Source organism: Manacus candei, unplaced genomic scaffold (genome assembly GCF_025592945.1).
Source record: "Manacus candei isolate 608988 ecotype Guabito, Panama unplaced genomic scaffold, ASM2559294v1 h1tg000019l, whole genome shotgun sequence".
Lineage (NCBI taxonomy): Eukaryota > Metazoa > Chordata > Aves > Passeriformes > Pipridae > Manacus > Manacus candei.
Genome location: NW_026138067.1, coordinates 5,054,755 through 5,081,055, shown reverse-complemented (window position 1 = coordinate 5,081,055; position 26,301 = coordinate 5,054,755). Strand labels below are relative to the sequence as shown.

General features: G+C 43.3%; 2 protein-coding genes across 7 annotated transcripts in view; one reads left to right on the top strand and one right to left on the bottom strand.

Annotated features, from left to right (window-relative positions):
- Positions 1–12,213, top strand: part of NCALD (neurocalcin delta) — a 55,294-nt gene extending 43,081 nt beyond the window's left edge. The window contains exons 3-5 of one of the 2 annotated variants that reach the window (XR_007904180.1): positions 4,255–4,360; positions 4,596–6,784; positions 6,889–12,213. Coding sequence is in view for 1 of the 2 variants with exons in the window: in XM_051785352.1 (XP_051641312.1) it covers positions 4,255–4,360; positions 4,596–4,693 (204 nt within the window). In the remaining variant the exon portion in view is untranslated. Of the gene's footprint in view, positions 1–4,254; positions 4,361–4,595 lie in introns of both variants that reach the window. The other variant, XM_051785352.1, reaches the window with a different exon arrangement.
- Positions 12,214–17,256: 5,043 nt separating this feature from the next.
- GRHL2 (grainyhead like transcription factor 2) overlaps positions 17,257–26,301 on the bottom strand; it is a 67,642-nt gene continuing 58,597 nt past the window's right edge. For all 5 annotated transcript variants that reach the window (XM_051785341.1, XM_051785340.1, XM_051785339.1 and 2 more), the window contains 2 exons: positions 23,573–23,637; positions 17,257–22,324 (listed from right to left, as the gene is read on the bottom strand). In XM_051785341.1, the coding sequence (XP_051641301.1) occupies positions 22,210–22,324; positions 23,573–23,637 (180 nt within the window). In that variant the 3' untranslated portion in view covers positions 17,257–22,209. The remainder of the gene's footprint in view (positions 22,325–23,572; positions 23,638–26,301) is intronic.

Below are 26,301 nucleotides of genomic sequence, written 5' to 3'. Positions count from 1 at the left end.
TACACCAAAGTGAATGCTAAAAGAAACACCATCAGTCTAAAAATCTTAGTTTCACAGAAAAATTCTGTCCCTGTTACTGTGGGATTACTGTATCTTAAATAATATAGGGGCAAGGCACACTTTTCTTCTTTTTCAGTCTACTTTTCTTTGTGCTTTGAAAGCCCTCTCTCAGTGATTTTCACTGTTATGCCGAAGGTTCTTTGCATTTCTCTTCCATTGCTCTGGTCTAATCTAATGCAATGCAGGCATTGCACTCTTGCTCAGTGTTGCAGTAAGGAGCTTGAGGTAACAGTGGTAGCAGCAGCAGCACTGAAACAGCAGAACTACTGGTTAAGATGCCCCACAGGAGGTGGTGAATGGTCCATAACAGCTCTTTGAAGCCTGTTTTCTTTGCAAAGTGATGTGCTGCATAGCAAAGCACCTGCATTCCTTTAAGCTCCATTTACCATAGTGCTGTTAACCATGTAGGCATAGCCCAGTGCTGACTCACCACACCTGCCCAGGAGCATCCCTCCAAAAAGCCCTGCCTAGAGACCCATGAGAAGCCAACTGCACAGTTTGGAGGTTTATATAATTTGAAGGACTTTAGTGGTGGGTTGATGGTAGTGGAGCCTAAAGAAAGAACGTCCATGGGATACTGATACACTTACCAGGCACAGCACATCTGCAGAGTACTGTGGGAAGATGCTTCATAGCCTGCCCTCTTGACAGACCTTGCCACAGTTCCTCTTAAATTCATGTCTTGGGCTTTTCATGTCTCCCATATGTTTACCTATAATCTAAATAGCCCAGTCTACTCAAAAATAGCTGCAAACCAGCTAGAAGATTTGTGTTTGTTCCCCTCGCTGAAACAGGACATATTTGGCTACAGTCTCTTAAAATGAGAGTTCAAATAAGAGATGGAAACCTTTTTCTAAGGATACATTTTTTCACTGTATGGAGTCAAAAGCCATCTTAAGAATACTGAGCAGAGAGACAAGAATAACACTTTCAGTTTAATAAAAACAGAGCACACACGTTTCACTTGCTAGGCTAGCTTATTTGAAAGCCAGGAAGAAACAGAAGCTGGTATGGGAAGAAGCAGAAGCTAATATGGCTCTGTAAAGACAGTGTCAAAAATCCCCATGAGATTGAGAGGAAAGCAATTTTTTTCAGGCTGATTATTCACCTCATGAGACTTTTAGCTGTCAAAATTTATTTCAACAGAGTAAAAAGGATCGATTGAAAATTCATATTGTCATTGCTGCCATCACCGTAAGGAGGTTTTTGACAGTTTGCCAAGTACACAGGGAAATGCAGCCCTCACCAAGGCTCCTGGCCTGAGTGCAGCAGTGGCAGCCAGCGACTGGGAGCAAAACTGGTGTGTATAGGCAAAGGGGATGAGATTTGCCCTAAATCACCCACTGCTGCTCATCCACATGCAGCTGGAAAATCAAAGGGGAGAGTTCAGCAGGGCAGCAAATGAAGCTGGAACCTGTGCTTGCTCTAGTGATGTACACAGGATTCTGGAGACACAACTTCTTGGTGGCATTCAGGGGTGCCAGGGAGCTGTAAGGAGCGCTCCTGACAGAAGTTCACCTGAGAAAGCTACCCTGACTCAGGAGGCTGCTGATATACAGCAACCTCCAAACTTTTTCCTGTTGAGTGCCACTAGTGGTTTTCAGCCCAGGTACTGGGAAGCTGAGGAGTCACACTCCATGTGGGATGGAGTTCCTGCAGCCTTTCAGTCCCAGGTCCCAGCTCAGGGTTAGTACAGCCCAACTCCACGTAATTATTGCATGAAACCTACTTCCTTTCAGAGCTTGCTCTTTCAAACATAAAATAAAAAGCTCTGTGTAGCTGCATTGAATTAATATGGGGCAAGTCTCAAGATTCCTAATCAGCTTTAACTGGCTTTTATTTTGGGAAAATTTCCCACTAAAGTTCTGAGTAAGGACATAAGAATTTGTCCAGAGTAACCATTTTCAGCATGAAAGGAATGCTTACTATGTTATTCCCATCTGGCTTTCCTAGAATATCTCATCTGTTATTCCCTTCACACGCCTCTGTGAAAAGGACCCTGTAGGATGAAGTCATCCTGAAGCACTTTTTTTTGTCCTAAAAATCTGCATATTCTTACTATGGTTACTTTGATCAGGGTAAACACCCCTGCAGTCCCAGGCTGGCGCATTCCTCCCACACTTTCAATACAGATTCTCTGCTTTGCTGTGCTCTCACTCAGAGTGAGAGAATGACCCCTCCACCTCTCTTCCTACCCCAGACAAAAGCCAGACCGCTTCAGATGCTTAAACACTGGCAGATTTATAAGCCTCATCTCTGCTCTGACCTTGCAAGCCTTGCATGCTGATGAGGGTGAGGAAGGTGTAAATTCTTAATGTCCACCCTCTCCTTTTTTTTCTTCCCCTGTTACCTCCTTCCCCCAGCTCCCTCATCCCTATATTTATGTGCTTTCATGTTCGCCATTTCTTCTGTTCTCCTGGTATCAGAGTATCTTGGTTGTGTGGACAGCATCCCTGCCTGTTCTGAGGCTCTGCCCAATACTCTGGAACCCTAATTCCCTTGGGAGTCTTTGGGCACTCCTGCCATGCAAATCATGATGATGATGATTAAAAGGGTGTCCACCACACTTCCATTCAACCAGCAGCTGTTCATGCTGAAATGTTCACCTCTATTCCTCTGTTTGAGTCCTGTGTTACAGACTAACCGGAGGGCAGACCTGAAAATCCACAGCCACAGTCTTGGTGGCATAACTGGGGGAGCAGATGTTTGATTATGCTGAGCATAAGTGAGGGATAATTAATTAAAAAGACAAATGCCTTTCTTAGGGCATAAGTCTTGAAATTATTTAAGGGCCAGGAGATGTGAAAGGTGAGCTGTTGGCAGAGGAGAAGCCAGCAAGAATGCCAAGGAAGTGAGTGCTACCTAGTCTGAGTGTAAAATGTCTGTGCTGCTTAGCAGTATCCTCCACCTCTGCTATTACATTCCTGGAGCCAATCCTTGGGGATCCTGGGCCAGATGATGTGAGCTGCTAGGCAGAGTGCCTTCACGAAGGGGAAAAGGGGAGAGGGGTGACCCAGTGAGCAATCTGGGGCTTGCGCCAAGGACCTCCCTCCCAGAGCAGGAGGAAGGAGATAACAAATAACTAAAGCAATCACATCTTCACCAACTTATTAACTGACCACTGGAGAAAGCATATTGGGTGAAAACAAGCATTTGACTCTGTGGGTGAAAGTGATCCACATCTACAAGGCTGCAGGGCAAGGCGATGCCTGGTGCAGCACCAATGAGCTGCAATGGGAAGCAGAAGGAGCTGGTTAGACAGGCACAATGCTGCCTTGGGCTGAGATGCCCCTCCAAAAGGCCAGGAGGATCACCCAAGGCCACCACCCTGAAGCTGTCTGGGTGCTGCTGTTCTCCTAGTTGCAGCACTGCAAAGATACCTGAACACAAAACCCACTTGTTTATTGGTGCTGCGTGCTCATGTTTGCAGGCAAGGTTTGGATAAGCACTTCAGAGACAGGTCTTCATCCTTGTTTTAAAATTAAATTGCCTCTCTTTCAGGGGAGCTAGTACCAAACATGACTAATGTATTTGTCTGTGCAGAGAATAGCTATGGGTAGTTCAAGTGCTCTGTGAGACCAGAATGAATTGTAAGTGGGATTTTTGAGTTGTGTACGCACACCAACCCCTAAGGAAAAAGCCAGCTCCTTGATGGTCCAGTCTTTGTTATCTGTGAGACACAGCAAATGCAGGGAGTGAGTCACTGACCTCTCTGCCACAGGACAGGATGCTGACCAGGGAGGGAGAGAAAGGAGATGGGGGAGAAGCAAAGGTGGGGTGAGGAGACAGGTGTAGTGAGTATGGAACCTGGGAGGCCAAAGCACAGAGACACACCACAGCACGGAACAAGACCTTGGTGGTCTTACCATTCCCCCAGGCTCTGGGAGCTGCCAATGCCTAACATGCTGCACAAATGATAAATTCATCCAAAGACTGTCTTAATAAGGAAAAATGTAACCTCAGTCCAAACCCAGATGGTGTTCAACTGTGACTAAATGAAGAAACACACTGTTTGATAAATGTGCCCCACTGAAGAGGGAAGCTGCATGTACTGGTGCCACCCAACGCCCTCCAGCATCCCAGAGCAGGTTCCAGCTGATGTTCCCAGGATATTTTCTGCCTGCATCTGTAATCATATCCTTGCACTGAGATAATGTGTTTCTTACCAGCTCTTTGCTCCTGTCTATCACACAGGCAATCTATAAGATGGTTTCGTCTGTAATGAAGATGCCAGAAGATGAGTCAACACCAGAGAAGAGGACAGAGAAGATCTTCCGTCAGATGGACACCAACCGTGACGGTAGGCACCCTTCTGGTGGGGTGGGTGGGGTGTCCCGCCCACACGGGGTGACCCCGCAAAGCCACCACCATACAAGGCCAGCAGAGTGCAGCCAGGCAGGACTTTGCCTTGCAGGGTTGCTTTCCCAGCGATTTTCCTTGGGCTCCCTCAGCGTCCTTACACCATGTTTGTCCAGAGGCTTGTCAGGTGTACTGTGACCCACGGCATGAGCTAAGTAAACTCGTTTCTTTTCTAGGAAAGCTCTCTCTGGAAGAGTTCATCCGAGGCGCCAAGAGTGATCCATCCATAGTCCGTCTCCTGCAGTGTGATCCCAGCAGCGCCGGCCAGTTCTGAACCTATTCTTTGGATGAATTATGTATCTGCTTTTTTTTTTCCTTGCCAAACAACATTCATGGTAGTGTTGCCTCTGTATGGCCAATTATGCCTTTATTTGTGGCATCTTATAGCTTCTTTTGTTGTGGATTAATTATAAGAATGCTGAATTGCTCTTATCAATTTGTCCAGGGCATGGGCAGTACTGTTTTAAACAGATATTGTGGTGTTATCATTGTTTTAAAACTTTCATTTTGGTTTTTTTGTTTGTTCGTTTTAACGTATCTGTTTTGGAAAGGATGCGTTGAGGAAGAGTAAACCAACAACAAAACCCTTGGCAGCAAGACACGCTGACAGATTTTAGATTGCTGCTTTAGTTGTTAAGTATTCACCTGCAGGACCTGAAAAGTGTTGTAGAGGCTGAACCAAAGGGGTTGTGACAGGTGGGGTAGGATTCAGCTAAAACTTGTCCAGGAGGCACCAGTTAACGTCAGACAGGACTGAGAAAAAGTACAAAAGTGCAAAACGTATGGGGTATATTGTCCACTCCTATACCTCCTTGTTTCAATGCTGTGAACATTTTCCAGGTTATGAAGGAGAAGGGACAAAACAAAGGTTGACATTTTTTTTGCTAGGTTTACAGTGGTTGAATTCACATGGCTTTATCTGAAAATTCAGCAATTTGCAATCCTGATCTCCAAATCCACAACTGACAATACCTCTTGCCGTTTGGGATCAGCAAAGGCAGACACAGATATGAAAAACTGGGTCTTGACAATGAATTTAAGGGAGATACATGTTGAATGTGAAATTTTTAGGTTAGTAATAAAGCAGTTGCTACTAAGGAGAGTGGGCATTCATGTGAGGAACTCACGGACACCTGCAAGCATCTCCAGCTGAGGCACATCTGCTATTCTGAATGCTCTTGCATAGGAGGAAATTTTTAGAGGTGTTTTTGTCTCTCTCCACATAGCTAACAGAGTTTCTGGGCCTGCTCTTAGGGAGAGGCTCTCATCAAAACTTGTTTTAAACATAAAATTGTAGCATTTATATTTCATTTATTTTAGTAAAGTTCAAAAAATCTGTACTGAAATGAGGAAATGGTACGCTTTATGATATATTTATATATATAAAAATTAAAACAAAAAAAGATCAGCTCTTGAGAGAAATGTTGAATGTTTATCTTTTCACCTAGATGCAAGAGTTCTGAAATTTGCTGCTGAAAAACTTCCTTTGGTCAAAGTTGCTGTATGCAAGGCTAGTACACGTATGTGGGATTTCTTAGGGACTTTACAATCACTGTTGCAATGGAAAAGCTTTAGCAACGGGAGGCATTATGCTGAGTAAATTGGCATTAACCAACCATTGGCTAAAGTCTGCTCTGTGATCCTGTTGGAGAGGTATCGATGCAGGCAGCACACAGTGTTGGGAATTCATGAGCTCGTTAGAGTAACCTTTGTCTGACAGGAAAGGTTGGCATTTTGTCAAGTGACCTTGTAGTTGCTAATCCCCAGTAGCCTTAATTTAAAATAAACTAAGTAAAATAAGTCTGCTTTACAGATGATGATTAGCTAAGTACTAATTAGAAGTCATGAATAAGTAGTTATGAATAATTTTATGTGGAACACTAGCTAGCATGTACAATAACTGACGGAAACAGTCCTAGACTTGATTTTTTCATACCTTTGCTTTGCCAGGTGTGAAGTGCAAAGCATGTTAAAAGACAATAAAAATAAATTGAAAATAACATTGTTAATTGGTTGTACTAAAATTATTATGAGTGGCTAATTACACTCAATAAATGTCTTCAAGAACACACCTTTATCTCAAACAATCACAGAAATCTGGTTGATGATATATTCCCCTCACATTAATCAAAATACTGAGCAGAGATGAGTGGGGGAAAATGAGAAAGCAAAAGAGGCCCAAACACAGATGCAAACAGATTTTAATACCCAGTGCTTTCAGCTGTTATGAGCATCAGTGACAAGTTTTGCACCAATTCTTATGGCTGATGGAAATGTTCCCTATCTCTTTCTCCCAAAACTTCATTAGACATCCTGTGCACAAATCTAACCCTTCAAAGGAGAGCCTATGCCTACTTTCTTCAAGGTAATTTTCTGCTTTATCTGGAGAGGCCCTCTCTCCCATATCCATCACCTCATGGATAGTAAAAGTTATGTTCCCCCTTGAGTGCTTTGAGGGTTGTTTTTCAGAAGGAGAAACTTGGCCAGACTGCTGGGGATTGCTGCAAGAAGGTCAGTGGGCATGCACTGATCAACACCCCCCTCTTCCAGACGGGAATCGCGAGTCCCGCCACCTCAGCTGCTCCTGGGGCGCTCCATCACCACTCCAGTGTGGGCAGCAGGACAAGGTGACACCAGAGGATCTCTGCTGAACTTCTAACCTCCCGGCTCAGTGCAGGCACCCACGTCCAAAGCAGCCCAGACCTATGGAAGCTGGCATTTACTGAAGGTGAACTCGGATACCTTCTACGGTTCCATCTTCTTCTTAATGCTATGAAAGCAGTTGCATGTGACTGAAACTTTTAAAACATTGCCTTTCATTTAAGCGAAGGTATTCCACCTCTTTTTCATTTTACAGGATATTTCCAACCCAGAACCTAATCTCTCTGTTTGTTTTTGCTCAGAAGTTTTGGAGTTCTGGGGCCAGGATCATTTCATATGTTACTACCATGCAACATGTGTTTGAAAATACGACCTGCACTATGACCCCAGGCCAGTGGAGATGTAACTCTTCCCACAGTTCACAAAATTTGAAACTATAAGAATTAGGCTACAGCTGCAGAGAACATAGCTGGAGATAAGAGTATTGTATAAATATTTGCAGAGTGAATTAAGGTTATTCTTCTACCTGACTACCACTGGTTGGTATTGTTTTAAATTATTAACTATCTCTTCCTTTCTCTGCTTCTACATGTACTTAAAGAGTGATCCATAGCTGGAACTGTGATAGGAGCATCCACAGACCTCAAATCAGCAGGACTGCAGTGGTGTGCTGTGCCTCAGACTGGAAATTTCTGCTTTGCTGCCATTTGCATCTGCAATCATAACTGCCTTCATAAAGCTTTTGAAGGCAAAGTGGCATATCCTGCATAAAATAGCACAGCAAGTCAGACACTTTTAACTGATCCTTTAGCACTGTCTTCATATAGGAAGGATGGCAGACAGCACATAGTGTTTCATATCACCTCTCTATTTTGTAGATGCATTCTCCAGTTTTAGTTGCACATGCAAGAGGCAACCTTCACTCACATGTTGTCCAAAAGAATTAACAAGTACATCCCACATGTAGACTGAACCCGTGGAAAATGCGGGTCCCATTTATCCAGTGTTCCCAGTTAGCTTGCCAAACTCTGTGCCAGAAGATATGAAGTGAGGACTATGGCTTGTGAATTTTGCAGCAGACTGTCTTTGTTTTAGGATGCTTTGGGAAGGGAAAAGGGTTGGTTTACCCTTGTAAAACCAACACACGTGTTTCTGTGAGCACTTACAGTTTGAGAGGGACTGAAGAAATATTTTTGTTTCAACATTATTTGAAGCCCTGTCAGTCCACAGCCATGGATGTTCCTGAGGTACCCAGATCTGTGCTGTTCCTCTTACTGTTCTTAGGAGCTTATAGAATTTTTCTTATTGCTGGAGCATTTTGTCCTTTGTTGTTCTGTGCTATAAGACCTCCACATTTTTTGCTGCTTAAAACAGTAAGCCAGAAGTGTGCAAATTCTGTAACTGGGTGAGGTCTGTGTGCAGCAGTATGGCACACCAGCATAAGAGGTGGTCACACACGATTTAAACACTCCCCCTGGGGGCTGAGCCCCAGGACTTTTCAGCATGTGCTCTCTTCACTGATGGCAAAAGTGCAATAATGCGGCTTAGCTTAATTTTCTTTCACTGCAGACCAGGTTAAGTCACATTACCTTTCATTTGCTGTGGGCAGAACCTCATCTCAGCTGACTCATGGAAACTTGGTGAACTGTGGTAACTTGATGTTAAGCTCTAATCTGCAGACTAAACCGAGATGAGAAGATGGCCTTGGCCATACGTCTCAGTACATGTGAACTAGGGAACACGGTGACAACTGGCAGGTCCCTAGAGGCACGTGGCAGTGAGAAGGGAATCTCCTGCCTCTGAACAAATGCCCTGAGCTGAGGTGCCTCCTTCTTTTAAAACTATCTTTTTTCTCTTAGCACCAGTGGTGAAGATGCGACATGATAGCAATATAGCATGTCAGAATCAAGGAAGCATCCTTCAAAAGAGTTTCCTTTTGAAGCTTAGTGTACAAGTGCCAAGTGAAATGATCAGAGGGGAGGAGGGCTGGACAAGTCTTCCTGAACACCCACTACACCAGCACCTCCTTTTGTCTCTCTCATGGTGCTCCCTGTTTCCTGGCAAGGCACTTGGTGCAAGACCGGTGGAGAAGAATATTTCACCTGCCCTTCACACAAGCATTTGGATGCATTCTTTGCTCTGTGTCTTACTGAGCAGGATCTCATGTAGGAGTCTTAAAGTGGGGGAAGTTTGTTTCGTTGGTATCACAGGCAGAACTTGTGCTTCGAAATTTGGAGAAACTTGGTAAACATCAGGCAGCTGAGCAGTGCTCAGGACTGCATGCAGAGTTTTCCACTGACTGTGCAGTAGGCAGATAAGATGCAAGGCAGTGATACATCAAACTCGTGGTGTGATGTGCTCTGAGATAGGGCTAGACAAAAAATAGCACCTTCTATCTGAGCAACTCTGTTGCTGCTTATTCCATCATAGGCACTGACAAAATACACTCTAAAATACCTCCAGTGTGAACATGCATCTGCAGGAGTAGAATAACTCTGCTCTTCCTTACATACAAACAGCAGAGCTGTTCATTATGCCCTGGCAGGAGCTGAACAAACAGCTCCTAGGATGAACATAGGGCTTTCCCTAAGTGTAACTGAGGGCAAAACATGGCCTGCAGGAGTTTCCTTCCCAGTCATGATAGAATAGAATGCTCTGATTGACTCTCAAAGCCCAGGTGTTATTTTGCAGGCTGGGGAAGGTGGGAGAACGGCTGTGTTTTAAGCACAGGGGGGAAAAAGCAACAGGGATTGTAAATTGTCGTGGAGAGCAGTGACACTAGAAACCAGGACCAGCACTGAGGGGCTGCAGAAGCTGTTAGGTGCCTGTGGCCTTCAGAGCAGTAGAACAAACAGTTGGATGTAAAGTCAATATCCTTGCCCCTTGCAGAGACAATCCCTGTCTACTATGGGAATCTCAGTCAGCAGCACCCCTTATTCCAGCCTAGCATTTGCTGCTGTTTCTTCCAATCATCCATACTGAGAAGTTGTTTCAGGGATGAGGATTTTCCATTTCTTAACAAGTAACAGCTAGAAAGGCCAGGCGTGAGGGGCTTCTTGCCACATACAGGTTTGATTTCCTTATTGCTCCCACAGGTCATGTTATTTTTATGTATAGTTGGGATTAAGCTATCACATGTAAAATACTGATTAATGCAAAATAAGCAAGACAAAAAGCTTGGGTTATAGTGAACAATGCAAAAAGACTACATAAAGACTACAAAAACTATAAAAGACATCACTGCCTTTAGCCCTGCGTTTGAATTTGCAAGGTGAAATCCTCTTGGCAGTAGTCAGCACAGAATAGCTCCTCTGCACCAGCCCAGTCCATGGGCCCTCCTGGACTGCTTCATCCCCATGTCACCATGTGCTCAGAGTGGGGACTCTGGGTCCTGCCACAGAGATGGTCATCGGGGCTTATTAGGCCTGCTGAGGGCTTCCTAGATTTCAAAGCACACAACAGCCATCCTCTCCCTAGTGTTCACTTACTGTGCAGCTGAGACATGTTTTAGATCTTCTCCTCTTGCTCTGACCTTATACCAAAGATGTTCTCACCTTCCCAGGGCATGCACTCAGGGTGTCCAGCTCTCCGAGTTTTTGCACCCACCTCCCAGTTGCCATCCCTAGCTTCTGTATGAACAAACACCAGCCCTTGACATCTGGAGGAGCCAAGTTTGATGCACTTAGAAGGAACAGCTTCTGATTTGGTTTCCAGCCTTTGAACCACCTGTGTGTACCTTGCCAACTATGCTATTTACTTCTCATTATTAAGTAACAGCAGTATTAAACATTTCAAGAGCACACTGGAACAACATGTTTTTCATTATCAGTATGTGTTTGTTGAGGCACAGCAGACTGAACCTGACTGGTGCTCATTCTCTGCTCCCATGGTTTCTTCCAGGCCGGAGCAGCATTCTCCTATGCATCACCATTCAGTGTGTAGTGCCCCAATCCTTCCTGGAGCTCCCAGATGCTGTGGATCAAGAGATAATTCTGGCATAGTAATATCATCCAGAAACTCTTCTTGCCATCTGTCAAAAACATGTGTTGAGGGTGTGACCTCTGCGTTTCTTCTCCCTGGGGACACGGGTTTCAGGGTTGGCCTCATGTTTCCCCACCAAACAGGATGATGGGATGATGGTGATTAGTAAACCCACCTGAGAAAATCCTCTTAGATTCTAAACTTCATTTGTGCTGCTCATTGGCTGCACTCAGAGGGAAGATTAATGAGTCCAATGTGGTTGTTTGGGGGAGAACTTGCAGCTACTTGCCACCATCACTTTTTTATTTCCTGTCATTATCTTGTTCCCATTTCCAGGGCAACCAAATATTTTTTTATTAGTATCTGTAAGAAAAAGGAAAAACAAAACCAGGGTTTTAATCTGATAAGGATCTAAGGAACATTACTGAAGACATCGTGCTCCATGTTAGTCATACAAATACTCTACAAGATCATATTTCTTTGGTATTTTGTGCTTAATTTTCTTATATGCATTTGAGGTGTGTTTGTGATGTATTTCATTATCTTGGATCCTCTTATATTTAGCCCCACTGGTCCTTCAGCTCTTATGCAAAAGTCCCAAGGATTCCAAGAGCAGGGCTGTCTGAGCTATTACTACCAAGGTGGGCTCACGGTGCCTGGTAAAAGTGAAGTGCTTAATTACGTTAGGGGTTATTTTTGTCTGCACACTTGTTGCAAGGAAACAGAGCTGCATGTCAATATGTTTATCTCTTCCAATTGCTCACTTCAATTCCATCCAAGCAGTTTTGTAGTTAATATTTGTATATGCAGCTCTATTTCACACTTGAACCCAAAGTGACCAATATTTTCCTCTTCTGACAGAAGTACTTCATATCTTTTGATTTTTAAATATTGACGAGTGAATGTCATGATGGATGCAAAAGTAAATAGTTACACATTTGTGTTCTGGCTTTGGCTGTGGTAGAGTTAGTTTTCCTCACAGTAGCTAGAATGGGGCTAAGCTTTGGATTTGTGCAGGAAACAATGTTAATAACAGGGGGATGTTTTCATTCCAGTGGAGCAGTGTCAAGGACTTTTGTGCTTCTCACCCCACTCCATTAGCGAGGGGGCTGGGGATGCACAAGGAGGTGGGAGGGAACTCAGCTGGGACAGCTGACCCCAAATGACCCAGGGATATCCCAGACCATATGGTGTCTCAGTCAGTAAGCAAAGATGTGTCCTAGTTAGGACAGCTGAGATCAGTTCATCATGGTGGGTGTAACCCAAAACTGTATTCTATAGCCTTCCATGTCATTTCCCAGAAACTAGACTATTGTTGTCAATAGACTATTCGCACCCTCTACCCATAGAGCCTGACTCCTCAGAGAGGGGAAGAACCTGCTGGTGGGAGAGCTGCTGCAGTCTGGCCAGAACTGGTGATCGCAGTCCAGTGGTGGTCTAAGTCTGGTTGAGAGCGATGAGATGCAGCCGTCCTCTGGATCCCACGAGTGGGTTGAAAAATGTTCCAAAACTCCAAGATTATATATCCTCCAGTTCAGGCAGGAATGCTTGGTACTCCCCTCAGGGCAGGGAGTTCACAAAGGGTGTGAGGACAGAAACATCCTTCTATCTCACAGGCCTCTTAACACCTAGTTTATAGCCTGAGGAGTCAGGCTCTATGGGTAGAGGGTGCGAATAGTCTATTGACAACAATAGTCTAGTTTCTGGGAAATGACATGGAAGGCTATAGAATACAGTTTTGGGTTACACCCACCATGCTCTATGGGCAGAGGGTGCGAATAGTCTATTAACAACAATAGTCTAGTTTCTGGGAAATGACATGGAAGGCTATAGAATACAGTTTTGGGTTACACCCACCATGATGAACTGATCTCAGCTGTCCTAACTAGGACAGATGTGAGGGGGAAGAAGGAGGAAAAGAGGGACATTCAGACTGATGGCATTTGTTTTTCCAAGTCACCATTATGCATGATGGAGCCCTGCTTTCCTGGGGATGGTTGAACACCTTCCTGCCCATGGGAACTGGGGAGTGAATACCTTGTTTTGCTTTGTTTGTGCATGGGGCTTTTGCTTTCCCTATTAAAGCGTCTTTAAACTGAGAAAACCCATGAGTTTTCTCACTTTTACCCTTCCAACTCTCTTCCCCATCCCACTGGGAGGGAGGGAGTGGCTCTGTGGGACTTAGTTGCCAGCTGGGGTTAAACCACAACAATTTGTTTAAATTTGAGCAGGTACTTTTGATGCTGTAGAAACTAATAACTTGAGATAAACCACAGCCAAAAGCTGAATGGATCAACGTGTACAGTTCCTATTTAAATCCATGACCATTCCACAGGGAGAGCTTTCTCATCTCTGTTCCGTCAGGCTGTTGCCTCATTGCAGCATAGAGATACCAAATGAAACTTTAAATAATCTACCATGGGCAGACTAACTGCAGCAGCATGGAGTTCAGCATATCCTGTGTCTTGGCAAAATTAGATACCTCTCTAGATGAATGCTTTGTAAGTAAACCTACATATCTTAAGGAAGACTTTTACCACTCAGAAAGGAGAGGGACAACTATGAATTTAATTAATTTGGTCTGCATATTTTTCTTATGGCTGTCTAGAATTGCTAGTGTCCTGAGTGTAGTTGCCTATAGGTATCGTGATGTGTTAATTTTCCCCCCTGGTTCTGTTGTAAGCTTATCTGATGGTATTCCAAGTCTCCAGCTAGTTCTTTGCCAGGCAAAGCCCATGAAAGGACATGCAGAGGTGAGCGGCCTTCAGGCATATCGGGGGCAGCTTTTGGGGATATGGCCCTGTGCTGCTGTATGCTTTGGGATTCTGTGCCTGCAGAGCAACATGTTAAACCTACCTGGTAAAATGGAAGTAGATGATCAGGCCACTGAAGAAGACGCAGAATTTGGTGGAGGGTTGTGTATGTTTTGTGCCCCCCAGCACGTGCACGGTTCCCCCTGCTATTAGCTTCCAGTTAGGATCTTTCTTGAACCCTTAGCGTTAAAGTTTTCTTATGCTGATAATGTATTTGTATTATGCAACATACTCAGAAAACAGAAGATTATCTCCCTATGACTGTCCCCTCCTCTCGAGAAGCTGTTATCTTCTGTACATATGATATGCAGAATGTATGGGAGTCTTACCAGCGTTGGTTTGCATTTTTAAGACTGTACTAATTAATGTGTGATGCTATTGTGTTTTTGTAGTGGCATCTTTGATGTAGGATGTAAAAACTATTTAAATTTTTTGTTTGTTTGTTTATTGTTCAACTTTTAGAGATAGCACCAACGACTGCATGTTCACTAGAATCAGCCTTTTTCAGGGGCCATCATAGCTGCACGCAGGCACCGGTGTTTCACCCGGCGCGTAGCACCTGTGCTCTTCTTTTAGTAGGGGTCAGTTTTGAGTGGAAACTAATTCTTCCTGAGAAGTCTAGTTTTCTGTCTTACACTCTCTCAGATTCAAGCTTCCTCCTCCCATGCTGTGTGCCAGCCCTGGGCCCAGGAGGAGACCTAGGAGGAATGTCTCCTGACCCAGGGCACCCCGCTGGCATCAGGCTCCCTTCCCCCTCAGCTCATGCACATGCACATCCGTTTTTCCTTGGAATTGCTGGCTATACCAGGACAAAACCCATGGGCTCACATTATGAGACCATTTGTGCAAGTGACTTTAAAATTAATTAACTAAAATTTGGGGAAATCAAGCAATTAAGGAAAAGAAGAGCCTGAACAGCAATTTTAAGGTCAGAATCTTATTGGGGTGCTTAATATAACAAGAATTTGGGGTCAGTCCCTAAAAGACAGGACCCCTTGGGGGGCTTAGGTCTATATTTCTTGTCAGATTTGGAGAAGGAAATGGGGTTTGAATCCAGCCTTTCCGGCAGGGCTGATTTACTAGATGGACTGAGTCTGAGAGACACTTCTCCAGATTGTGTCCTGGGCCAAAAGTCAAGACATGCTGCAGCTTAGGAGTTATTTTTCTATTAGTTTGTTTTTTTCTTTTTAATGGAGAAAGCAGTTCAAACTGCACCTGGCAAAATGACTGACTTCAAAAGCATGTTTTTCCTTGTTATATAGACACTCACAAAAAAGCATTGTGTGGTTAAAAAGGTGCATTTGTGATAGTTTCTTTTTCAGTGCCAAAATATATAAGCAGTATTGTTTGAAGGGAAATAAGAATTTTTTTACTGTATTGTTATTACTGTTGAACAAATATATTGTTTTTAAATGTTAGATTTTGAAGACTTTTGTATTGTAAACTGTTTTGTGACACGGTGCTTTTTCATACTGGAATTACTGATTGCACCTAAATATGAATTATTGTTTTCTTATATAAATATGTAACCTTGAACAATCTTGATGAAAACCAATGTATGGTGGATACTGACAGTTCAAACAAATTGACCTACTGAAATCCCCTAAATGTTCTTTCCTACTAATAAACATTCTGCTGCAGCTAGCTATGGTGTGCCACGCGCTGTTACTGCCTTCATGCTGGATCCTTAAAGTCTCACGTAGCCCTATGGTCTACTGAGAAAACCTCAGAGAAGCCTTTGCCTGCTGTCTTCACAGCTCCTGTTCCACTCACTGCCATGGGCAAAGGGTCAGCAGCTGTGAAAGCCAATTTGGAGGGCTTAGCCAGGGCTTAAGCGGTGCACGGGCACTGTGCCGGCACGTTGCAGCCGGCTGGGCTCTCCACTGCTAACACGGTTTTTCCTCCAGCAGCTAAAGCCAGCAGCTGGGCACAGAGTAGGGTAGCACGGAGTGGATTACAAAAGCAAAGGAAGGACAGCATAAGGCTGAGAGCTCTCGTCCTCTGGAGCTGGAAAGACCAGCTTAGCTAACTGACAGGAACTTTCCCTGCCACAGATAAATCCCTCTCCAGGTTTAGGGTGGGTTTTTTTACCCTAAGGACTAGCACACCATCGGGGGGCAGGACGTGGCAAGGGAGCACGGGCTGGCAAGGTGGTAGCTGTGGTTAGTTGCTCTGAGATGTGGCTCATGAGGCAGCAGCAGAGCTTGTCACAGCAGGGACTCCTGCCAGCCTCAGACAGGCTCTGGAGGGGGCTGGCTCATGTGCATGTTTCTTAAACTCCACAAACTTTTACCTAGGCCAAATTTGGAGCTGGGATTAGCACCAGAGTCCTAAAAGTAGTTTAAATCCCACGGGAAGGTAACAGAAACCAGTGCCTATTTCCTCTTGAGATTAAAAATAGCCTATTTGTGGAACTGCACATTAATATAAGCTTGAGACAGGCTGGAGCCTGGAAGGAGCATCAGTTACAGTGTCCAGGTACTCCCTGTGCTCAGTGCAACTTCAAACCACCTTTACTGCACAAACTTCCAGTGTGCCAAACTCCCTGTGATATACGTTCTCCTCACTCTCCCATTAGGGCCCTAATACCATTTAGCATAAAAAGGCTGGGGTGTATGAAAGTATTTATTTGCTCAGGGACGCTAAAATCCTTCACTTTACCACCTTTGCTGGCCTGTGCATCTCATTGTGCAAAGCCCAAGGCTTCTGTCCCAGGACAGAGCCTGTCCCGGTCATGGCCACCACAGGGCACTGGAGCATGTTGCACCCCCATAGTCCGGGACTGGACCTCCGAGTGCCTCAGGGAGGAGAGAATCTGAGACCCTGTGTCTCATCAGCTTGTTAGCCCTGGATCTGGCCCCATCTGGGAAATAGCATGCTCCAGATCCTATCACTGTTTTTGGCAGCTCGAATTGAGCCAAGAGATAGGGAAGGTGCCAAAAACCACAGCTTTGCTGCTGCAGTGAGTCCCCTAAAGTTTCAATCAGGAGTTAGAGGAGGGGTGTTTTGCTCCCCACTCCTAGGAGAGGGTCAGTTATTAAAGACCTTGTGAGTCACCCTGCTAAACCCTGGCTCAGCCATGCCAGAAACAATCGGGCCTTTGAGCATGCAGTGGGTGCAGCAGTTCCCGTCAGCTGACACTCCTCCATGGCCTCACAGATGCAGTACTGCCAACCACTCAGCTTCAAAGCATTCACATCTTAAGAGCCACTCAGTAAAATTACTTCCTATAAAACATATTTAAACATCTACCACAGGCATTGTCCAGGAAACATGATTACCCTAAAGAGCCCCGTGGGAGCTGGTCCTGGCTCACCCTAAGCCATACAGAGCACTGAACTCCTCCACCCCACTGTAAGACAGGGCTGCCCTGCTACTGCCTAGGGAGTTTTCCTTTGCTGAGGCATATGCTTTCCCAAGCAATGTCTCACTTACTTAGATGTTCTCACCTCCTGGATTCTTGTTTGAAAAGCCAAAGTCAACCGGTGAAGAATAAAATGGTTGATGAAAATGTTTTACTGGAAGATGCATAGCCAGGTATGCTTCAGTGCTTTGGGCACCCAGGGCACAGCAGGAGCAGATGCAGGTAAGGAACTCATTCCAGGTGCCTTGGAGCCACAAAGATGATAGTACCAGTGCTTCCAGCCAGGTTCCCAGGACAGTCCAAGTTGTCACAGAATCATGGAACAGCTGGGGTTGGAAGGGGCCTCCACAGTTCATCTGATTCAACCCCTCTGCTCAAGCAGGGCAAGTGAGGGTTTGTTGTCCAGGACCGTGTCAAGGCAGCTTTTAAATATCTTCAGGGATAGAGACTCCACAACCTCTCTGGGCAACCTATTCAAGTGCTTGGTTACACTCACAGTAAAAAACTGCTTCCTGACTTCAGAGGGAACCTCCTGTGTTTCAGTCAGTGTTTATTGCCTCTGGTCCTGTCACTGGGCACCACTGAGAAGAGCCTGACTCCATCCTCTCTGCACTTCACTTCAGGTATTTGTACATACTGATACTATCTCTCCTGAACAGATGTAGTAACACACACCACAGCAACAGAAATATTATCTCATACATAGGAATATTTATTTTTTCCTTCTTAAAAATGTACAAAAAATAAAATAACTGTATTTACAGTTTATCAAACCCCTCTCCCAGTTGCAACACTATTAAGTTACATGAGCTATATTCTTAATATAAAAGCACACTATTTATACATAAAGTTTCCTTGTTTGCCAGTAAGACGGCTTGTCACAATCTTTGGCACAAACATTCTTGTTTGTATCTTGTCTCAATAGGAAATGGAAGAGCATATAAACATTTAATAAGCTTTACATTTTAAAAGTCATAAGATACTCCTTTCCAGTTCCATTTCAATCAATATACAGCATCTCTGACAGCTAGAGAGTTTAGATTTTACTAATTGTTTGAATTAATTTACAACATTTAAACAATCCATAGAATGAAAGAGGAATATATATAGGAAAGATATTTGATCTCTGAATTCCATTGACTAAAAACTTCATGAGAGAGGACACAGAGGAAGAAAACATTCTTTTCTTCGTAGTTTACATTCAGTGGTAAAAATCCTCCAAAATGTCTTGTGAAGATATGACTGTACATCCACAAAGCTTCATTGAAAGGATGCACTTTATTTTGTGGGTATCAGCACCTGACTGTGAGAAAGAACTAAAATTTGAGAATTTTAATGGGGTTTCATAATAAAACATCAAATGGACGGAAAAAGTACCAAATCTGTAGCAGGAATCAAAATTTTAACTTAGAAGACTGTTCTTCTTTCATACATCTCTATCAGATCTTTCAAAACACAACATCTACAGACACTGCACTACTATAACTCTTGACAGGGAAAATGCTCTGAGCAACAAGCCACACTTAAGCTGCACTAGTTAAGATGCAAGACTGCTGTCTTGAAGAAGGAAAGGAAATGAGAATTTTGTTCCTTTAAATAAACAACCACAGCAGTGCCACAAAGAGACAACAGGAGGCAAGGCAGATATTCCTGTCCCCCACTGAACAGTAGCCAATTCTTACTTCCATTTAAGTCATAGTACTTGGAAGATCCAGCAATAATCAATATTTTTCATTGTTTAATGAAAGCAACATGTATATTTTAACAATATACATGCAAGCACTATGTACTCCTCAAGACATTTGAATCAAGCAGGACATAAAGCAGGCCACTGCTCCAGAAGTTTGCAGTACTTGTACTGTCCCTTTCCCATCACTCTGACAGGATGATTTAGACCAACAAGGTGAACTCCAAGAACTTGTAGCTTGCCACAACCAGCATCCAAGGTTCAGTGCTCCTCCAGCAGCTGATGCTGAAGGGGTGCAGGTTGATATACTCTTTGTAATGTCTTAGTGCTTGCGATGCACCTGCATCTAGAGCAGAGAAACAAAGCCCTTGGACCCTGGCAGATAAAGTTGAGATCATCCTTACCTAGCTCCAGTCATTGTTTTAAAATAATCTTACCACCTATCTACTTGTCTTCCTCAATGCTACTGACTTCATTGAGACTGTAAGAAGGAACTAAAGGCAGGAGTATTAGTTTTCTACTATCAGGAATTCACACACTTTAAGATGTATTTAGAATAGCTTTCAGTTAATCTTGGAAGCAACTTTCCTTCTCTGGACAGTGGCTCACTGAAAGTTCCTAAAATGGCAATGGAAAGACAGCTCCTTAAGCCCTAGTATTTCTGGACATTGAGCTTCTCACTGATCCTACATTGCTCCTTGGTGCAGGATGCTGCAGCACCCAACAGATCCAGCTCATCTCCACGCAGGTGTAAGACAAGAATGTCCCACTAACCTGAGTGCTGATGCTGCCAGGACAGCCTGTCCTTCTCTGTGAGCCCTAAATTCTCACTGTCTCTTCTTAATGCAGCACATGCCAACCTGGGCCAGCCCCAGGCATCACAGGTACTCCCTGTAAGAGAGCTTAGACGGCAGGTTTGTTGGGAGCAGAATTAGGACCCAATTCCTGCATACATTTACTCCTGTGCTTCACCTGCAGCTTCTTCCCAGACGTCATTACCAACTGAGAGATCCCAGCTAACATCCTGAGGATTCCAAACACCAAGAGAGAAATACAAGAACTAACAGCATTGCTCACCAGTCCTATGTGCTGGACCCAGTTTCTAATGCCACCTGTCAAAACTGTCCTCTTTTTTTCCTTAGGAAAAAAGTATCTGGGGTAAGTCAGCATAGATTTTTTTATCTTGGTCTGAGCCAAGTAGAAACACACCGAACCATCACAAATCCCCTGTATTCCCAGGATGTCTGCTCTTGAGCAGAGCAGCAAGAGCATCTTTGTTGGAGTGCATTTTTATAAAAAGTTAAGGAAATTACTACAAAACTCTGCATCAGAAGGCAAAAGAGTGCATGACAAAAAAAGAGAGCAGGAGGAAGACAGAACACACACTTCGCTTTACAGACATATGTGGATTCTGGGTATGTTAGCCCTGACACTAATGGCCGGAACCTTTTATAGTTTCTGGTCCCACAGAAACTTTGACATGTACTTAACATTTCTGTTGGGAGTAGAGACTTTAATGGGATGCTATTGCTAATAAAGTTAAGAAAGTGTGCAATAGCTTGCAAAAACTTGGCCAAATCAGACTGGTCAGCTATCCCAGCTGCTTTGCTTGAATAACAAATAGCTCCACACAGCTCAAAACACTAGAGAGTGAGCCCTGTTAAACTAGGCAGTGTTTCTTTATTCCACTAACCACCTAATAAAAAAAGGTTGTGTGACTGAAGGAAAAAATGTTTCAGAAGAAAAAAAAATAAACTCTAAAGGCTGCATGTAAGAAAGGACCCACACTTCTGTCTGTCACAAAGGACTCATGAGCAGTGCATAGAGAATAAAATGCAGCTGAAAGTCACAGGACTATATCCCGAGTGAGGAGCTCCCTACAATAGCCAGAGGAGCTGGAAAGGAGAGAGAGAGGTACTGTGTTTGGATGCACTAGGGACATTCAGGTCTTGAACCCTTTCCTTGTGATCCTAGCCTGCACAACTTTATTTCTTCACAGAATTCATGAGACAGGGCGGAATTTGATGGGATAACCATGTAGTTCAACTTGGGTTTGGATCCAGCCCTTGTGAGAGAGACCTATCTCCACACCTCAGTTGTGGGATACTCGGTCTGCACGGGCAAAATTATTCCAGTTTTGATAAAAGTATTTACATCAAGCCCAGGTTTATACCTCACCCAACTGTCTTAGGAATCAAAACAGAATCATTAAACAGATACAAGAGCAAGTACCCTTAAGAGGAAGAGTTTGAAGTCCTGTTTCTTACAGTCTAGAGGAATGCTTTAATGAGCAGGCTGCTGCAGAAAGCACCTTTCCCACCACAGGCTTGAGAAAAGGCCGCTTTGGGAGCCTTCCTTCTGTACCTCTAGGCACAGCAGGCAGCAGACATGTGATGCCTCTTGGATTTGGTGACAGCTGGATGGGAGACTCAGGTATCTACAGTGGGGACTCGGGCACCTAAGGTGGGCTCCCTTGTGCCACAGAATTCAAGATGCTGTAGCATGGTTTGCTCTAATATATCAATATATAACTGTGTGAGCAAGGATAGAGCATATGAGTGCAGATTAAATTATCAGTTTCTCAGTACACACCCTTAACAGATTGCAGCAATTTAATCCTCTAGGAAAGATTCTGTTAAACCCTAAACCCAATACATACAAAAACATAGTGGCAGTAAACATGCCCACATACAGTAGTTAAAATATATTATTGCATATTATAAACATTATATACAAGGTTAAAATGGTTTCTTTACCATTTAATTACAAGTGACATTTGTAGCTGAATGCCTTACTTACAAGTCCTCATTGCTACGTGCTGAGAACTACCAGAGGTATTTGGCAAGACTATACACTATATAGAGACACAGATCAGTCTGAGCAAGTGAACTGTCAGCCACTTTCCCCATCTTTAGCACTGCAACAGCTTTGTAGCACTGACGGAGACAACTACTGGTTAAAGTAATTTATACCAGATTTCTGGAACTAGACCAGCATGATTCTTTAACATGTTTTAGAACGAGCTTATCCACACTAAAGTATGGATTAAAATGTCGTGTTTCACATTTGCAGTGGGTCATCTGGTTACAAATCTGGGGGCTGGTAACTGCTTGTACACTAGAGAGTGGGGAACAATAAATAAGGGACCAGGTTAATGTAGGTGGCCTTGTGCTTGACAAACCCAAGTCTATATGCAGTGGGTGCACATGTGCAGAATGGACAGTATTTTAAAAGCAGTTTTGTAACAGTTTCTCTGATCAACATCTGTCGAGTTCCTGGGAAATCTTCTGCTTTCCAAGAAGGATGAAATGCTGTGGTTCCTTACAAAAAGGCTCTGCCTGAGGCTAGATCTCTGTCAGTGTGATCTTGAAGCCTTCAACCATGCTCTCCATGTGCAGGATGAACGTGTCCTCGTTGGAGTAGTGCTCAATAATGTTGTCATCCATGTTTACCAGGATACTGGTGACAAAGGTAAAAATCAATGTTTTTATGAACTGGGACACTGGAAGGGAAAGTCATGCACTCTGCCACATATGCTCACTTCTCTACAACACATAAACAGACTCCAGCACATGCCAGTACAGGGTCACTAGTGGGAATCATCATCAAGATCTGCCCCATAGTCCCTTACAGTCTTTGGATTAGAGGCTGCTCCTTGCTAAAGTAGCTGAGGTAAAAGTGCCAGTGCTGAGATGCTAACACATTTAAGTTGCCTACAAGATGAGCTGCAGTTCAGACCTCTGGCAGACCAAGCTAGCTGGTGCTTCCCATGCCTGGTGTTGGCTCCCCCAGGGAGCACTACTCCATGCTGCTCCTCAGATATGCCACATGAGCTGCTGCATCTCTGCGTGTGTGAGCTGCTAACACAGGGAAGTAGTGTAATTTGTGGTTTGCACACAGCTCATAGACCGAGAACTCAGTTTGGATGTGAGAATATCGACAACAACTATTAGAAGTGTATATGAGTGTTTTCCTCACTCTTTACCTAAAGTGTTTCTTCTAACAATAACCTGGAAATGGTATTAGAAAGAAACAAACCATGAGAAATTTCACCTGTCTTCTCAAAAGCTAAGGAAATTCCCAGGTACAACAATGCCCTAAGCTAGAGTTACAGCTCTGTAATGAAAATAAATGATTGGTTTAAAATTATATCAGTACAATATTGTGGTTAAATAGAACTGAAAAAAAAAAGTTAAAATGGAGACATTTAGATTTATGGCAAGGAGCAGTGGCCTAGCTATTTTAAAAGCCCAGCTGTAATATTCATGTCTAAATTTACTCAGCTGAAATCCCTGCAGCAAACACTGTCTGCCTGTCTTTCAGATTCGGACAGCAGTCTATTTCTTCATAATACTGCAGGGAAACTCCACACTGCACTCACAGCAAAGACAGCATCTCCCACACTGGCCCTCCATGATGTTATTAAGCATATTGTGTACAAAACAGACTTTATCCAGGTATCTTTTCCAAACACAAACTCTTTCTTCACAGTAAGTTTATGAATACTGGTCCGACATAGACTGGAGATCCATGTTTTCTCCTCTGCAATCCCTTACTGTCTCCACGGACATGAAGATTTCAAGCGCATGGGCACATCTACTTAAAGTGTTTATACTGCCCAGTATCATGAGGCTCCAAGCATAACTGGGATCTCTGAGTACTCCTAAAGGATCCTGAAATAGACCTTTAGTTAGTTAACTAACTTACCCCTTTTTGCTCTTCTTATAAAGTTTTGCAATCTTTTCAACTGGTAGCCCATATTTCTCAGAGATCTGAAAGTTAAAAAAAAATAAAAGAAATATCATTAAAGACTAATGAGAAATACAAAATTATCACACCTTATGTAAGGCATTAAAACAAAATCTCTGCAAACTTTAGAAGGATAGCTATGCAGAAAAGTCACTCACAACCATACCATGGTTGCATTCAAGGATGACTCGGGAAGGAATAATCCCGAACAGCTTGATCAAAACCCACAATTATTTCCATCCAGAAACTTGAAGACCATAGTCTTTATAGGATGTGAGTCATCAAAACTGCCCCAGCATCTCCTACTGCTCTGCTAAAGGAGTCAACACTCTTTCCAGCTTCAGATTTTACGAGAGAATTTCAATCTGATCTTTCTGTTGTTTCTTAATCTGATTTTCTGGGATCATGGAAGCAAAGGCTTCTTCCACCAGGCAGAAGGCAGACATATGGCAACCCAGCAAGAGCTGATGGACTGATGGATCAACAAAAACATGTGCATTTCTATTTCTCAAAGATATTTCAAGGTTTGTTAAGCTAACAGGACTCTTCATGGTGGTACTTTTCTCTGAATAGTATCTTCAAGGTACTTTTTATTGTGAAAGGGCTACCAACATGCTACACAAGTGACTAAGAAGCTTCTGTATTGTTGGGGAGGTGACTCAATCTAGTTACTACAGTGGCAAAATGAGAATGCTTTGTCTCACAAAACATCATCTGAGTGTACAGATAACAACAAGACGAGATGTTGTAGAGGTGTGTTAACAAGGAGAAAGGTCTTGTAAAATAAACCTCTTGCCATCTACCCAAATGATAAAGCAGAAAATACAGGAAAACTTCAGAAGGAAGAACTACTTAGCTGACAAATTACCAATGCCAACAAGTACTTCGCTGCAATGGTTTGGCACTGTTTTGCAGCAACGTATTAGTAACTTTTTTGAATGTTCATTCTTCAGTGAGTCTGTGGTGTGCTCATGAAGAGGGTGTGCCTGAGCTCTCCACCTGAGCCACATTTCCTTTCCAAATTATGACTCTTCTTTGAGGGAACAGGTCTCACAGCTCACACTTTAGAGATGGATTGTCCCAAAAGGCAAAATAATTACAGAAAAATTATTTTTTTGTCAGTGATTAATGTTTTGTGGTACTTTACTGCCAAGCAAAGTAAGTTTCCAGCTCTTCCTAGGTGAAATGAAATTGCAGCTAAATAGCTGACTACTCATCTTTTGCATTAGAGAACTGAAATGCACACTTAAAAATCCATTTAAAGACTATCAAACATCAGTCACTGTAAAATCCTTTCTTTGTGTTTGCATTCAGACTTACACTGAGATAACGCGGTATTTTCAAGAAGTAAATTAAAGCAATTATCATGAAGTAGAAAACAGAAAGCAAGCAATGGATAAACTCAGTACTGAGGAAAGAATCAAACAGCCACAGGTTGAGCCCCAGGCACGGCTTCCTTCCAGAGAGCCAAGATTCCCTGAGAGAGAGAATTAATTAGCCTGTACTTGCCTACATCACCTATAATTGTATAATTGTCATCTAATCCAAGATACAATTTTGTGCTTAAAAAGTATAACATAAGTCCAAGATTCTGAAGAACCAATAAAATTTCTTTTACACTGCAAACACTCTCCTCTGACGGTGTTAGCGTACATCTGTGGCTAACACAAAGGGAGTAACTGATAAGGTACACTAGACCCATCCACTCCCTAAGCTTTCCACCAGCAGAGAACAAAATTCAAACTAAATTTGGGTGGTGTTTGTTACTTCAGTTTTACTTGCACCAGCATGTTTCATTGCCCTTTTGGATATGGTGCTGGACATACTGATTGTAGTCCTGGTTCCATGTTCTCACCTGCCTGGAGAGAGGCCTAATTCTGCATCAAGGCTGTGCAAGCTCCCATTCTGTACAGTCACATTGTCTCTGATGTGGCGAGTGATCCACTTTGCACATGTATGAGAAGAAGAGCTTCACCCTACTTGTCTTATACCTCACACAAGCATCACCACTACCAAACTACAAAACAAATCTTTTCCACTCTGAGTTCCATGTAGCCTATGCAAAAGGCTCTGTGTAGCCTGTGGAAAAGCTGTGTAACCACATTACTCTTTCTTATGCTCCAGCTTTGCTTACCATGAATGGAATTATTTTGTTGTACCCTTAAATTTAAGCTTTCATGTAAAGCAATAATAAAAAGGGCTCAATTTCATTAGATTGTTGAAAAAATCCTCTGTAACAGGCATCAGAGAAAACCTGCCACCTGAAACTGCAGAAAACGTCACAACTGTGTGCACATGAGGAAACAATTTATCTTCCTTTCTGGATTGTTAACTCTGAAATCTAGTGATATTGTAAAGATCAGTACTTGAAGACACTTTTCACTGACTCCATGCAAATAAACAAGCAGGGCAAAACATTCCTGTGCCAAGGAGGTTTAATAGCAGCTAATATACAGCATTCTGCACATTCCAGCATAAATCTTCCCTAGGATATTTGGGATATCTAACACTCATGCATTCCAAATGTTGCTCGAAGCAGTTTGGGACTCTGGGACATCACTTCCTACATGAACTATGAGAGGCTGGGCTGAGAAAGCCTTGCCTGTCACACTGCCTATGACAGGTGTAGGATTTATATAACATGCAGGGATTAGTGAGCTTTGCGAAAGACTTCCAGCTGACTGAAT